At 43.3% G+C, this 15,458-nt stretch overlaps 1 protein-coding gene across 2 annotated transcripts in view; it reads left to right on the top strand.

Moving 5' to 3' along the window:
• Nucleotides 1-12,883, top strand: part of LOC121433922 (protein tyrosine phosphatase domain-containing protein 1) — a 56,615-nt gene extending 43,732 nt beyond the window's left edge. For both annotated transcript variants that reach the window (XM_041632607.1, XM_041632606.1), the window contains 4 exons: nt 1,900-3,149; nt 6,231-6,416; nt 9,262-9,372; nt 10,757-12,883. In XM_041632607.1, coding sequence (XP_041488541.1) covers nt 1,900-3,149; nt 6,231-6,416; nt 9,262-9,372; nt 10,757-10,876 — 1,667 coding nt within the window. In that variant the 3' untranslated portion in view covers nt 10,877-12,883. The remainder of the gene's footprint in view (nt 1-1,899; nt 3,150-6,230; nt 6,417-9,261; nt 9,373-10,756) is intronic.
• The last annotated feature ends 2,575 nt before the right edge of the window (nt 12,884-15,458 follow it).

Below are 15,458 nucleotides of genomic sequence, written 5' to 3'. Positions count from 1 at the left end.
CACAGATATCCACCTGCCTCTGCTTCTCGAGTACTGGGATTAAAGGCGTGCACCACCACCACCAGGCAGAAAGACTTTTTTCTTAAAGACTTTTATGTCTGTGCATGTTTACCTGCATGTGTGTCTGTGTACCACATGCAGGCTGGTGCCCATGGAGGTCAAAGGAGGGTGTCTGATTCCCCTGGGACTGGAGCCACAGACCCTTGTGAATACCATGTAGCTGTTAGGAACCAAACCGGCATCTTCCAAGAGCAATAGGTACTCTTAACCACCCAGCCATCTCTCCAGCCCCCAAAATAATTTTCTTAGCTAAAGAGCAACTAGAATAGCAAGTCCTATTCACCTGCCATGCTCCGAGTATTTTGTATTTGCTCTCCTGTGAAGTTGTTAGCAACAGTTGGGGTTGAATGAACTTCAGCTTAGGAAAAATTAAGTCATCTGCTACATTTAGTGAGTGGCAGGCTCAGTGTTCCACTCATGCCTGTCTGGCTCCATCTTTCGTGTCTTCTCTACTTTGGGATTCATAAGAATTGTGTACTTGAAGAAGACTATTTGTATGTAAAGTTCTATGTGAAAGTCAGTGGCTTTATACAAACACTCAACAAACTTTATTAACTGCTGGTCTGATAGTAAAAATAAAAGGTATGGGGTCAATAGTTTGATTGTCATGTGATTTAGTTAGACAAAACCATCCCAGTGTATATGGGATTCCCTACCTACCTAGGAGCACCCAGATTAGAATTGAACTCATGTAAATATTAGCAACTCTTAGGATAAAGCCAAAATATCTTTGTTCCTGGACATTGCATGGTATAGCTCTGCAGATATTCATCTTTATACCAAAGATCTGCTGTTTTCCCCATGAGAGACCTATATTGTATTCACTGCAAACTAGAGGACATGTAGTTCTCAGAGGTTCTGATTTTCATGTGTAACTAGATGTTCACAAATCTAGGACTTGTGTGGGTGTCTTTGATTTGCCTTTATTTGTTAGCTATTGTATTACAATTAATTGATTATGAATTCTTACCAATAAGTAACTAATGAAAATTAGTCATTATACTATTGCAGCTGACATCCTTCATAGTATTTGCTTACGTAACAGAGTTATAGCCTGGTGCGGAGAAAAACACATATTAGTGTAGACATGGTTTGGAAGAATTGTCGGGCAGAGAAGTGAATCTGTGAACGTAGATAATCCCAAAGCAAAACCTTCCCAATCTGGGGGAAGGCTCAACAAGACTATCTTGTCAGTGGATGCCAGAGATATCAGAGCAGGAAGTTCAAGGGTGGAGTGGGTGGTGGATTGGATGTAAACGTCAAGAACTGTTGACCCTGAATGCAGAAGCACAGTTTGGCTTCCTTCCATGCCAGAATTAGCCAGGAGGAGACTGTGCCAGACCCTTAGCTTTCTTCTGAAGCCCTTCTCACTTGAGCACCCTGTCACCTGCCAGCTGTGTGCTAGCTCCTCTCTGGGGTGCAAAGCTGACTCAGTCACAGGAAGGAACTGCCACAGAGATGAGGAGAAGTCTTTGCAGTAACAAATGCTGGAGGGGTTGGGATTTATAAAGCTCAGGTGGCAGAGTGCTTGCCTAGAATACAGGAGGTCCTGGGTCTGATACCCAGTACTTCATAACACCAGCCTGGTGGTGTACACTTGTAATACTAGCATTTGGATGGTGGAAGCCAGAGAGTCATTCTTGCCTATATACAGAGTTCCAGGCCAGCCTACATGAGTCCCTGTATTAAAAAAAAAAGCAATAAAAAACTGGCAGATGTCATTACTATCTTTCAAATACGCTTTCTTAACATATCATTTATAAATCATCAAAGTTTTAAATCATCAAAGACTGATACATAAACGAGCCTTTTCTCATACTAATTTTCTTTACTGTGTAGGTGTTCTAATAGCATGTTACTTAGTTTTTGCAACAAGAATGACTGCTGACCAAGCAATTATATTTGTGCGAGCAAAACGCCCCAATTCCATACAAACCAGAGGGCAGCTGCTTTGTGTACGGGAATTCACTCAGTTTCTGGCTCCACTCCGAAATATTTTCTCTTGCTGTGATCCTAAAGCACATGCCGTTACCCTAGCCCAGTACCTGATTCGCCAGCGTCATCTGCTTCATGGTTACGAGGCCCGACTTCTAAAACATGTGCCAAAGATCATCCACCTGGTCTGCAAGCTCCTGCTCGACCTGGCTGAGAACAGGCCAGTCATCATGAAGAGCATGATAGAAGGACCTGGACTCTCTGCTGAAATTGAAAAGACTGTGTCGGAGATGGTTACGATGCAACTGGATCAAGAGTTACTGAGGCAGAGCAGTGACGCACCTGACCCGTTTCACCCCCCTGCAGTGGCGGCCGAGTTCGAGGACCAGGATGTGAGCCTTTCTAATGAGCATGACCTTGACCCCCTCTGGAAGAGGAGGAATGCTGAGAGTCTTCAGCCCCTAACACATCTGAAAAGGCAGCTCAGCTACAGTGACTCAGACTTAAAAAGGGCCAAAGCTATCCTGGAGCAAGGGGAGACACCTTGGACAGTACCTGCCCAGGACTTGCTAGACCACAGCCTCCAGCATCAGAAGCATATCAGCCATTGTTACATGTCACCGACTCCAGAGCTAGGTTTAAATAAGGAAGCATTGGTTCACAGTACATTTTCTTTCTGGACTCATTCAAAGTGTGGAGGCTTAGAAGGACTCAAGGATGAGGGATCACCACTTTTCTGTAGGAAGGACATTCCAAAGGAAGTACAGCGGAGCAGAACCTTCTCTGTGGGTGTTTCCTGTTCACACAATCCTGGAGAACCAGTGCCACCCAACTTTGCAAGTATCCCTAGGGGTCCAGAGCAAGTCACTCACTGTCGGGGTGAAGCTCCTGGTGGTTGGGTTCCAGGCTCTGTTCAGGGGGAAGGGAGGACTCCCTGCAGCCCTCTAAACTGTGGCTCCTCCAGTCCTAAGGCACAGTTCCCACATGGACAGAAAATCCAAGACAGCACATACCTGTCGGAAGCAATGCCACATGCTGGTTTGCAGTCTGAACTGAGCGCTGAAGCAAGGAGAATATTGGCAGCCAAAGCCCTTGCAAATTTAAATGAGTTTGTGGAAAAGGAGGAAGTGAAAAGGAAAGTGGAAATGTGGCAGGTATTTGTATTTCATTTAAATATATATGTACTTATATATTTATATGGAGTGTATGCATATATGTGTGTGTGTGTAAATATATATATATATGTGTGTATATATATATATACACACACATACACACACACACACACACACACACACGTAGAAATGGTTTTGTCAGACCAAAAGTATGTGACACATTTTTCCAAACATCTAGTGTGATGCTTGCTCCATACATGATGTTAATGTTGGTAGCTTTCTCCTAGGGACAGTCAAGTCCACAGAAGATGATGTTAGGACCTGGTCTGCAGTGTTTTTCTGACTGAGGGCCTGGAACAGGGAACCACATTTGGGAACCACTAGTCGAGTGATAAAAATAAAGTTACTTCCCAAAGCTTCTTGGTACAAGTGGTGAGTCAGGCCTGCCTTCCTGGCCTGCTCTCTCACAGATTTGCTGGCCTCATCCCAACGATGTCACTTGAGGCTTAGAGATAGTAAATGAGAATGAGCCCAGTGATCTGTTATATCTGAGAGGAGGACTCGAAAACCCATTTCTCGGCTCTAATTTAGAATGTGAAGTTTTAGATTTTAACTCCTTTTGTGTGTGTGTGTGTGTGCGTTTTACTCTTCGTAGGAAAGCAGTCTTCGGTTGTACTTCCTTTCCTGGGATGAGCACCTTGTCTAGAAGAAAAGATGGGTCCTTAGAAACTCAGCTAGCAGAAACAGGAAACCAGCCCCAACATGGAACTGACCTGGGCTTTTTGATTCAGAGAAATCCTGAATTGGCAGCTATACTCTTCTGTGGATTACTTGAAAGATTTCATTTTATATTATAATTGTGTGTATTAGGAGGTTGTGTACAGTGGCATGGAGGTGCCCTCAGAGCAGAAGAGACTGTCTGATATCCCTAGAGCTGATGATGTGAGTGCTGGGAACTGAACTCAGGTCCTCTGGAAGCACACACTCTTAGCTGTGAGCCATCTCTTCAGGTCGTGCTATTAAAGTAATTGCTACTCTTCCATGTGCCATGATGGATAGAACCAAGGACCTGAAACTTCTATAAGCTAGGATATCTTCAGAGGTAGGAACTTATGTTTGGAGCTCTTAACAACTTACAGTGTGCAACAGAAGAGAGAACTGAATTAGTGTATTTACCTAATTAAAAACTCAAATATTGTTTTCCTTCTAAATAAATTTTCTTTATTCTCCACTATAAACCGAAAAAAAAAAAAACCTGTCATTTAGACAGCAGATATTTCTCATGCAGTATTCTATGCTGAGAGCTAACAAGTAAGAGGACCCTAGTGCTAAGAATGTCACGGTGCCACTCCCAGGTCAGCCCTGCACGTCCCTCAGCCAATTACCCACACGAGCTGAGAAAATGCAGGTTTGGGTCAGGTGCTGTCAGCTATACTTTTAATCAAGCACTCAAGCCAAGAGAGATCAAATCTTACAAATTCAAGGCCAGCCTGGTCTACATAGGGAGTTTCAGAACAGCCAGGGCTACAGAGAGAGCTTGCCTCAGACAACAACAAAAATGGGCAGGTTTCATTTGAGGTAGGCTATTTCAACGTGTAACATGTATAAAGAGCATTTTCTGGAACCAAAAACCTTTTACTTCTTAGCTTTATTTTAGGACTGTGAGCAAGACTGTACTCTGGGAAAAGCAGTGCAGTGCTGTGTGTGCCTATACTAAGCTGTTTTGTGAGCATGTCTTGTGCTTTTCACAGAGCCCCTAGATGCAGGTGGTCTGTTTAGGAACTCAGAGTCACAGGTGAGGGTTAAGAACTCCAGAGGTCAAGTGGCTACTCAAGGCTGTGGTTCATGCGGTAGTACGTATAGGCAAGCTCTCCGGAGTCACAGCTCTGCCTCACTGGGAAGCTTCCTGGTGCAATGCTCATTTCACTAAGACAGCTTTTGTTCTGCCCAGTTATCTCCTCATATAGCCCTGAGATGAAATAAAAGCTCTCCTTTTCTGTACACAATATGTGAGATAGGCAGGAATATAGACAATTCCAAGTATGAGCTTATTTATATGATAAAGAGAAGCTAGCACTGGAGGGTTCCTAGGCCATGGCCCACGCAGTAAGGCAAGTTAGTGGAATGCCTCCCTGCCAGTTGCTAGCTTTGAGCTCTGCACAAGTTACTGTATCCATCTTACTGGAAATAAGTCTTGTATTCTAAGTCTTCTGTTACCATTTCTACCACTTTGTGGTACAGGCTACAAGATTTACTGAGTAACCAAATGGATATTAACAACTACTGTGTTTTTGACTATTGAAAAGTTTTATTTGATTTACCAAAACATAAATCTGATCCCTGTCAGAAATTTCTTAACTCTTCTTTGTAAGGTGAAGTCTTAAATTCTCATGTGAGGCTGGCAGTTTGAGTCATTAGAGATGACTCCTCCAAGTCCCTAGACTCACATGATAAATGGAGCAGAGCAGCTGCACAGCGCTGCTTCTGACCTCCGTGCACACACATGCGCAGGCACATACATGAATACACTGACCTGTCTGCAGATCTTTGGGTGTGTTCACAAGGCTTCCCACTTGTTTTTACCCTCCCAGATCTCAGGCTGCCAGGCTTATTACTTCATCTGTAGGATTCTCTGTAGGATTCTAAAAGGCACTTTCAGAAAAACACTCCACATTTGCCAACTTTCATGCAATTTTCTGTGTGTGTGTGTGTGTGTGTGTGTGTGTGTGTGTGTGTTTAAAGGCTTAGCTGAGGCCCCAGGCTAACTTATAATTGCTCCCCTAGTTTTAATCTACGATTTCACTTCATTTGCAGCCTGAATTTCTGTTTTGTTTATCAGATGCCTGAGAAAGAAGACTGCCTCTTGAACTGCATCTCTGGCCTCTGAATCGGAGTCAGGGCTGCACGCTTCAGTGGCTCTTCTCTCAGTAGTTAGCCTGCTCTGTTTGTGACAGGGATGCGATTAGCCAGGCACCCCTACCTAGAGGTGCAGGCCCTGAAGAAGGTCCACATTGTACACCAGAGCCCAGCCTTCACTCTTAAGTCACTTGTGGATCCTCCAGTAAGGCTCCATACACCTCTCTTTCCCCTGGCCATCTCTCTCTCCCTCTTCCTTTGCAGAAAGAATTGAATTCCCGGGAGGGAGCCTGGGAAAGAATATGTGGTGAGAGAGACCCTTTCATCTTGTGCAGTTTGATGTGGTCTTGGGTGGAGCAACTGAAAGAGCCTGTAATCACCAAAGAGGATGTGGACATGTTGGTTGACAGACAAGCAGATGCTGGTGATGCCCTGTTTTTACTAGAGAAGGTAAAGTAGCTATCGGGCCAGCTAATAAGTTAATTAAGGCCCTCACACATGTGCAAAAAAAAGAATGAAAATATTATTTTGTCTATTTTAGTGGTTTTTTTCCTTTTTTTCCCCTTAATTTTGTATAAACGGTCTGGCTTCTGTGTTTATGTGAATGCAATGCTTGCAGAGGACACAAGAGGGCATCCCATCCCCCTTGAACTGAAGTCACAGACCCTTGCAGAGGACACAAGAGGGCATCCCATCCCCCTTGAACTGAAGTCACAGACCCTTGCAGAGGACACAAGAGGGCATCCCATCCCCCTTGAACTGAAGTTACAGACCCTTGCAGAGGACACAAGAGGGCATCCCATCCCCTTTGAACTGAAGTTACAGACCCTTGCAGAGGACACAAGAGGGTATCCCATCCCCCTTGAACTGAAGTTACAGACCCTTGCAGAGGACACAAGAGGGCATCCCATCCCCCTTGAACTGAAGTCACAGACCCTTGCAGAGGACACAAGAGGGCATCCCATCCCCCTTGAACTGAAGTTACAGACCCTTGTGAACCACCTGCTGTGGGTTCTGGGAACTGAACTCAGGTCCTCTGCAAGAGGAGCACATGTTCCTAACCACTGAGCCATCGCTCCAGTTCCCCATTTTTTTAGTAGTTTTTCTAAAATAAGAGAAATTGGGGCTGGAGATGTAGCTCAGTGGTAGAGAAATAGCCTAGTGTGTACAAGCCCTGTGTTTGATCTACAACATTGTAGACACAGAGACATTGATACACAACATAGACGTTTAGAAAATACAGAAATGGCAGCGAGTACTTGTAATCCCAGCATTCAGGAGTCACATCTCTCCGAGTCTGATGACAGCCTGCTCTACATAGTGAGTTCTAGGCCATCCAGGGCTACATAGTGGGACTCTGTCCCAACAAATAAACCAAAACAACCTGTATGATTTTTTCATGAATGGGTGACCATCTCAGTAACTATAATGAGCTTGTTTGGCTCTTATGTGGGTTACATTATAACTAAATACCTCTTCAAAGTGTCTGTTTCTGCTTACTGTGAGTATGTGTCTATAAAAACTAAAATGGAGATTGAAATATATACTCCTTGCCATTTTTAAAGATGTATGTGTGCATATGTCTATATAGCTTGTATGTATGCATATGTCTATATAGCTTATATATGTATAAAATAGAAAAGAGTATCAGGAGGCTATACACTGGTTCTGATGTTTGCCATCAGGGATGTAGGAAGAGAGGGAAACTGCTTTTTATTGTAGCTCCTACCATACAATTTAGCATTTTTAACCACATAAAAATAGAAGTGTTTTAGTTCAAAATAGGCTTTGCTTTTGTTTTGGGGAACAATGCTGACTGTTAGCCCACCATGCTACAGCGTAAGCATCTAATTGCCTCCAAGTCTTCAGAAAATATGTGACTGTGTCTGCTCACACAAGCTACTGTCACGGTATGTCCACAAACACACATGAAAGTATATCCCCTCACATGAATATCAAGGTATAAAACAGAGAGACAGACGCTGTGTGGTGTAACTGCTTACTTGCTTACATGTGTGGGCACACATTTGTGTATGTGAAGGCCTAAGATTGATGTCAGCTGTCTTCCTCCATCTCTCTACCTTCCTGGTAGCCAGCATGTTCTCGGAATCCCATCTCTGCCTCCCTGACTGTTTACACCAGGCCTGTCATGCCCACCAGGCTTTCTACATGGGTTCTAGTCGGCAGGCTTTCCCAGCAAGCACTTTACCTGAGCCATCTTCCCAGCCCTGTGTACACCTTTTAAGATAAGATTTTTTTCCCAGTGTCTAGAATTCTTAGGATATTTTCTCTGTCGTTAAATTTCAGCGATCAAATAGGAAGTGATAGGAAAGAGATTAGCCTTGTTTGGCAGCTGTGGACAACCCTGTCAGGAAGTAGTGGCTACTTTCACCCTGTTCATCTTGACAGTGCTTAGAACGAAGGCCCCTTTTATAGACAAGGCAAGGGAGACCAGCTTGCCCCAAGTTTACGGCAGGTGTTCTTGCAGGGTTCCAACTTGGATCCTACTGGGCGAGGCTCACACACTGAGGCGCATCAAGTCCCGTCTGCTTTACTACACCCATCCCAACTCCTGAGTACAATTATTTTGCACCAAGGATTTTTACTTTTATAAACATCTTTGTAACAATAATCTGTCTTCACAGGCTTTTCTGTATTTCAGATTATTCCCTTAGAATAGATTTCTAGAGGAGATGTTGGTGGTTGGCCTCAGTGAGTCCAATCTACATACATACATACATACATACATACATGGTGATGGGGTTTTTTCCTTTGCTAGGGTAGAAGATCCCTAGCATTCTAGTCAGCAGACCCTTCCTACAGCATCTACCCTACAGCTGCCTCCTTACATCTCTGTTGCCACTGGGGGGCTCCGTCTGCCCACCTCCCCAGACAGTGTCTGCAGGGAGCTGGGCGCACCCACGGTACTGACTGCCTGGTGCCCAAGTGAGCTGTGCACTCAACTGCAGCATCAGCTGACCAAGCTGAAGTGATTATAGCCAGAAACAGTAGGAAAGAAAGGTCTATTCTGAGCACTGCAGGAGAAGCATGTGGTTTAAAACCATACCAAACTTGAGATAAATCAACTAGCTCTGACCCATTTCATGAAGTTTCCGTGCCATATTAATATATACAGTAAACACCTGGCTGAGTGCTTGATGAACAACCTTTAAAACTGAGTGCTAAGTCATAGAGCTGCATAGCCAGAAGCTCCCTCTATAATTATTTGAGCTGATTTCTTGAGATATTTTCAAATTAATTTTTTTATTTTTCATATCTGGAAAAAATGAAACAGGGTCAGTACCAGACCATCCTCTGTGTGTTGCATTGTATAGTGAGCCTGCAGACACTTCCTGTGGAGGTGGAGGAAGCGTGCCTTTCACATGCCGTCAAAGCTTTCACCAAGGTGAGTCCCTGTGTCCCCACGCTGGTCACACCAGCTTTGTAAGCCAGGACTTCTCAGGTAAGACTCCGAGCTCTTGCGCATGTGTTTTATAAGAAGTCAGGGAGTTTCCTAACAGTGGTGTCATGACAAAGCTGAACTGCCAGGTAGTTGAAGGGCAGTGTCGGAACAAAGAGCTTTTATAGAGCCAAAGAGAGAAACAGCTGAGTATTCAGCAAGTATTTTAAATCTTGTTCCTCATAGGAGTCAGGGGTATTTGTTTGTCAGTTCCCCCTTGCGTTTAAACAAGAATCGTCTAAGCAGAATAGTCAGGTCAGTACCCACAAAAACATTAATGCATGGTTCCAGGAGTTTAATTCTGACCCGTGAGCCTTGGGAATGCCGCACCCGAACACTGAAAATCAAGTAGCGCAGTGTCCTGGATCCCGCTTTGTGTAAAGACGAGCAATTTGTGGTGGTGAGATGCTGTGCCCAAGATGTTGGCTCCTTTTCAGTAGGACCCACCTTACTCTGGGGACAGTGCAGGGACTGCTCTAGTTCCTTGTCTGTCAGCATCACTCCTCGGCAGAGCATGACAGGCATGGCAGAGGCCCCAGGTGTGCACACAATGCGTTTCCAGGAGAGAGGGGACCCTCAATCTCACTGAGGTTTTTTGTGTACACAACACTTGCAGGTGCCAGATTTCATTTAAACTCACAGAGATCTTAAGGCAGTAGGTTTTGGGTTTTATATTTTCACATAAGGAAATTGAAGCCCATGTACCAGTGGCTCTCAGTCTGACCCCTTTGGGGGTCCCATAGCAGATATTTACACTACGACTCATAACAGTGGCCAAATTACAGTTATGAAGTAGCAATGAAGTAATGTCATGGTGGCAGTCACCACAGCATGAGGAGCTGAAATAAAGGGTCTCAGCATTAGGAAGGTTGAGAACCACCACCACATGAAAGGTGGAGATACACAGGGACAGGTGGAAAGCCAGACAGTGAGGTCTTCAGACTGCAGTCCAGAGTGGCCCAGGGCTTCTGAACACCATACAGAGCAGCTGGTGTGCTTCCTTTGGATAAGAGACTTCTGTTGCAACATGAATGACTCTGAGCTCCCGCTCACTGCTCACTTCCGTGCTGGCCAGCTGTGTGGATTGTAATCTCAGCACTGGAGTGCAGGTTTGAGTTCTCACTCTCAAATTTGATTGATGAGATCGATAGCTCTAACATAGCCCTTCGGGGAAAGAAACCCATCCTGTGTGGTTTTAACTGCATGCATTTCTCTCTAAGTCAATTGCTGCATTTGCTGAGTCCTTCCTTCCTTCCTTCCTTCCTTTGCAAACAGAAACTGGTTAAATTGTTGCCACAGTGTCTTAAATAGAAATGTTCTTTGTCACTAGGTTAATTTTGACTCTGAAAATGGACCAATAGTTTACAACACCCTGAAGAAGATATTTAAGCACACATTGGAAGAGAAAAGAAAAATGGCAAAAGACAGCCCTAGGCCTGGCCTCGCCTGAAGCTTCCTTCTCTGGACAAGTATCCGTCCTAAGGGTCCATCCCACCTAAGGGTGGCGCTTCTGCTCCCATGTGGACGTGGCATGCTGGCACTGCCCTTCCTTGCCACACTTCGTTGTCAACGCTGTGTCTCTTGTGCTGAGAATAGTGGTTCCTTTTTAGAGTAGTTATTTATTTTAAAATATCCTTGAGCTGTGTCTTGAAAATTTGCCATAAAGTTGGTGCCACTTTATTTATTTACTGAATTAATATAGTTGTACTGACATTTTATGTATATTTGTGTCCTTACTCTTTTTGACATTTTGAAGGAAAAAAAATAACTCTTCCTTCCAAAACAGATATTTTCTTAACAGAACTCTTCCTGGAGTTTCTACCAAATAGATCATTTTAGCAGTAAAACCTTACTATATATCCCCCCCCCCACAAGGCATATATGTGTCCCCTTCATCAGAACTATGACCTAAGAAAGTCACCAAGTGTCTTAAAATGTTTTATATTTGTTACTAAGAAGGCTATTAATACATTTTAAAGAACTTTAAAAACTTTGAAGTTTTTTTGTTTTCTTTTCTCTTTTTACAGATGTGGCAAAGCCTTTCAAAGTCTGTTATTTTTCAACGATCCAACGATTCAGTTTTCTTTAATAGACTGACTGGAGAGGTTGGGACTTGGTACTTGTGGAAAGTAGCCCTGCTCTTTGTCAGGCGTCCAGACACCCTCTCCCTTGGTTGTCCGAGGAGGGAGCCGCTCTCAACCCAGAAGCCTTATTTCACTTCCCCAGCCTGCTGCTCAGCCAGTTCACTTCTTTTCAGAGAAGTGGGATCAGAAGCGACCACTGGGGGCAGTTGCTAAGGAGCAGAACTGGCCTTTGTCCTCCCAGGGACTGTGCAGAAGGGACTGCAGCTCTGGAAGAAGGCTCCTCGCCAACCCTGCTCTCTTGTGGCACTGTGACCATTTTGACAGGGAGCTCAGACCTGGAGTGGTGGCATTGCTGCCTGCCCCCCCCCAGCCCACTGTCTGCCCCAGGAGTGGTGGCATTGCTGCCTGTCCACCCCCCCAGCCCACTGTCTGCCCCAGGAGTGGTGGCATTGCTGCCTGTCCCCCCCCCAGCCCACTGTCTGCCCCAGGAGTGGTGGCATTGCTGCCTGCCCCCCCCCAGCCCACTGTCTGCCCCAGGAGTGGTGGCATTGCTGCCTGCCCCCCCCCAGCCCTGCCCTTTTATAAACCCATTTCCCTCGGCCTCTGATACTACCTGCAGTTTTGCTGTGAGGATTATAATTTTTAAATTGAATTTGACCCCAGGTTGAATTCACCTTAACTGGCTTCAAATGAGAACAGATGACTGTTTAAACTTGTTCCTTTAATCTATTAATCAGCAATTGAAGCCTAACTTATTTAAATTAATATACAGGAACTGCAAAACCCATGCCATAAAGAGAATCAGACCAATTCAAGCTAAAGAAGTAACTCTTGGCATCTCAGAATTTTAGGAAAGACACAAGACTGAATTAGAACAACTGAAATTTCCCTAATTTGTGCCTTGCTGAATTACACTCTAGTATATCAGAAACTGTTTTAATCATTATTCTTACAACTCTGATGGCAAAGGCTAAGTGCAGGCCTCTTCACCCTGAAGTGTCTTCAGGGGAAATAAAATATGATAGTTGTTAATAAACTGGCTCACCCCGTGTAGAGATACCTTTTCAAGTGCCTAGCTAGCAGCAGGAAATACCTTCATTCTGTCTCCTTGGTACATTCTCAAATCTGGAGTTCAAAGAGTGTTTGTCCTCATCTATGTCAGCCTCGAATGGGCAAGCGACACCATGGAACTTCACCACCCTCCCTTCTCAAAGCCAGCTGCGCCTGTGCATCTGGAGCGCTTGTTGTAAGTTCTAGAACAGTCATGTGATCACGCCACTGCATGTCAGAGAATCGAAATACACCAGCCTGAGAAGACACAATCAGGCTCTGTACGGGTGTTGTGTTTATTTGAATAAAGATGAGAAGAACAACTGCTACCCTGTCTTGTGCTTCTTCACTGTAGCGGCCCTGGCCGTTGTGCACACTCCAGCGATGCTGTAAGCCTTTGCTGGGAGCTGATTTAGTAGCTGAGTTAGCTAGCCATGCTCACCTTCTGTTGGAGAGACCAGGTTGGAGAGTGGCTTCTATAGGGAATGGTTTAAATCAAAATCCAGGTGGACAAGATTCTAGCCTTCCTCTTCTTTCTTTTTTTTAAAATTGTTTTTATTGAGCTATATATATTTTTCCCTCTCTCATCTCCTCCCCTCCTACTCTCCCCCATGGTTCCCATGCTCCCAATTTACTCAGGAGATCTTGTCTTTTTCTACTTCCCATGTACATTAGATCCATGTATGTCTCTCTTAGGGTTCTCTTTGTTGTCTAGGTTCTCTGGGACTGTGAATTGTAGGATTTTTTTTCCTTTATGTCTAAAAGCCACTTATGAGTGCATACATGTGATATTTGTCTTTCTGAATCTGGGTTAACTCATTCAATATGATGTTTTCTAGATCCATCTACTTGCCCAAAAATTTCAAGATGTCATTGTCTTTTATTGCTGTGTAGTACTCCATTGTGTAAATGTACCACATTTTCCTTATCCATTCTTCAGTCAAGGGGCATTTAGCTTGTTTCCAGGTTTTGGCTATGACAAACAATGCTGCTGTGAACATAGTTGAGCACATGTCCTAGTGGTATGATTGAGCATCTTTTGGGTATATACCCAAAAATGGTATTACTGGGTCTCGAGATAAGTTATTTCCTAATTTTCTGAGAAATTGCCATACTGAAATCCAAAGGGGCTGTACCAGTTTGCACTCCCACCAGCAATGCAGAAATATTCTGTTTATCCCACATCCTCTCCAGCATAAGTTGGCATCAATGTTTTTGATCTTGGCCATTCTTACAGGTTTAAGATGGAATCTCAGAGTTGTTTTGATTTGCATTTTTCTGATGGTTAAAGATGTTGAGCATTTCTTTAAATGTCTTTCAGTCATTTTAGATTACTCTGTTGAGAGTTCTCTGTTTAGGTCTGTACCCCATTTTTTATTGGATTATTTGTTTTTTTGATAACCAATTTCTTGAGTTCTTTGTATATTTTGGAGATCAGACCTCTGTCTGATGTGGGGTTGGTGAAGCTCTTGTCCCATTCTATAGGCTGTCATTTTGTCTTGTTGACCATGTCCTTTGCTTAGCAGAAGATTCTCAGTTTTACAAGGTTCCACTTATTAATTGTTGCTCTCAGTGTTTTGTGCTACTGGGGTTATATTTAGGAAGTGGTCTCCTGTGCCAATGCTTTCAAGTGTACATCCCACTTTCTCTTCTATGAGATTCACTGTGGTCGGTTTTATGTTGAGGTCTTTGATCCATTTAGACTTGAGTTTTGTGCATGGTGGTAGATATGGATCTATTTTCATTCTTTTACATATTAATAGGCAGTTATGCCAGCACTATTTGTTGAATATATTTTCTTTTTCCCATTTGATATTTTTTGCTTCTTTGTCGAAAATCAGGTGTTTATAGGTGTGTGAATTGTTATCTGGGTCTTTGTTTCAGTTCCATTGGTCCTTCTGCCTGTTTTTATGCCAATACCAGGCTGTTTTCAGTACTGTAGCTCTGTAATAGAGTTTGAAGTCAGGGATTGTGATGCCTTCAGAAGTTCCTTTATTGTACAGGATTGTTTTGGCTATCCTGGGCTTTTTGTTTTTCCATATGAAGTTGAATATTGTTCTTTCGAGGTCTGTGAAAATTTTTACTGAGATTTTGATGGGCATTGCATTGAATCTGTAGATTGCTTTGATAAGATTGCCATCTTTACTATGTTAATTCTACCTACCCAAGAGCATGGGAGATCTTTCCACTTTCTGGTATCTTCTTCAATTTCTTTCTTCAAAGATTTAAAGTTCTTCTCATATAGGTCTTCCACTTGTTTGGTTAGAGTTACTGCAAGATATTTTATGCCATTCATGGCTATTGTGAAGGGTGATGTTTCTCTGATTTCTTTCTCAGCCCATTTATCATCTGTGTAAAGGAAGGATACTGATATTTTCAAGTTAATCTTGTATCCTGATACATTACTGAAGGTGTTTATGAGTTGTAGAAGTTTCTTGGTAGAATTTTTTTAGGATCACTTATGTAAACTATCATATCATCAACAAATAATGAGAGTCTGACTTCTTCTTTTCTGATTTGTATTCCCTTGTTCTCCTTCTGTTGTCTTATTGCTTTAGCCAGAACCTCAGGTACTATATTGAATAGATATGGAGAGAGTGGACAACCTTGTCTTGTTCCTGATTTCAGCGGAATCGCTGTGAGTTTCTCTCCTTTTAGTTTGATGTTGGCTGTTGGCTTGCTGTATATTGCCTTTATTATGTTTAGGTATGCTCCTTGTATGCCTGCTCTCTCCAAGACCTTTATCATGAAGGGATATTATATTTTGTCAAAGGCTTTATCATCATCTAATGAGATGATCTTGTGGGTTTTTTCAGTTTGTTTATATGGTGAACAAAATATATCAATGACAAATTTTCATATGTCGAACCATCCCTGGGATGAAGTTGAATTGGTCAT

Source organism: Microtus oregoni, unplaced genomic scaffold, assembly GCF_018167655.1.
Source record: "Microtus oregoni isolate MIOR12 unplaced genomic scaffold, Mior012 000042F_ref0000377, whole genome shotgun sequence".
Taxonomy (NCBI): domain Eukaryota; kingdom Metazoa; phylum Chordata; class Mammalia; order Rodentia; family Cricetidae; genus Microtus; species Microtus oregoni.
This window is presented reverse-complemented; position numbering and strand designations above follow the sequence as displayed.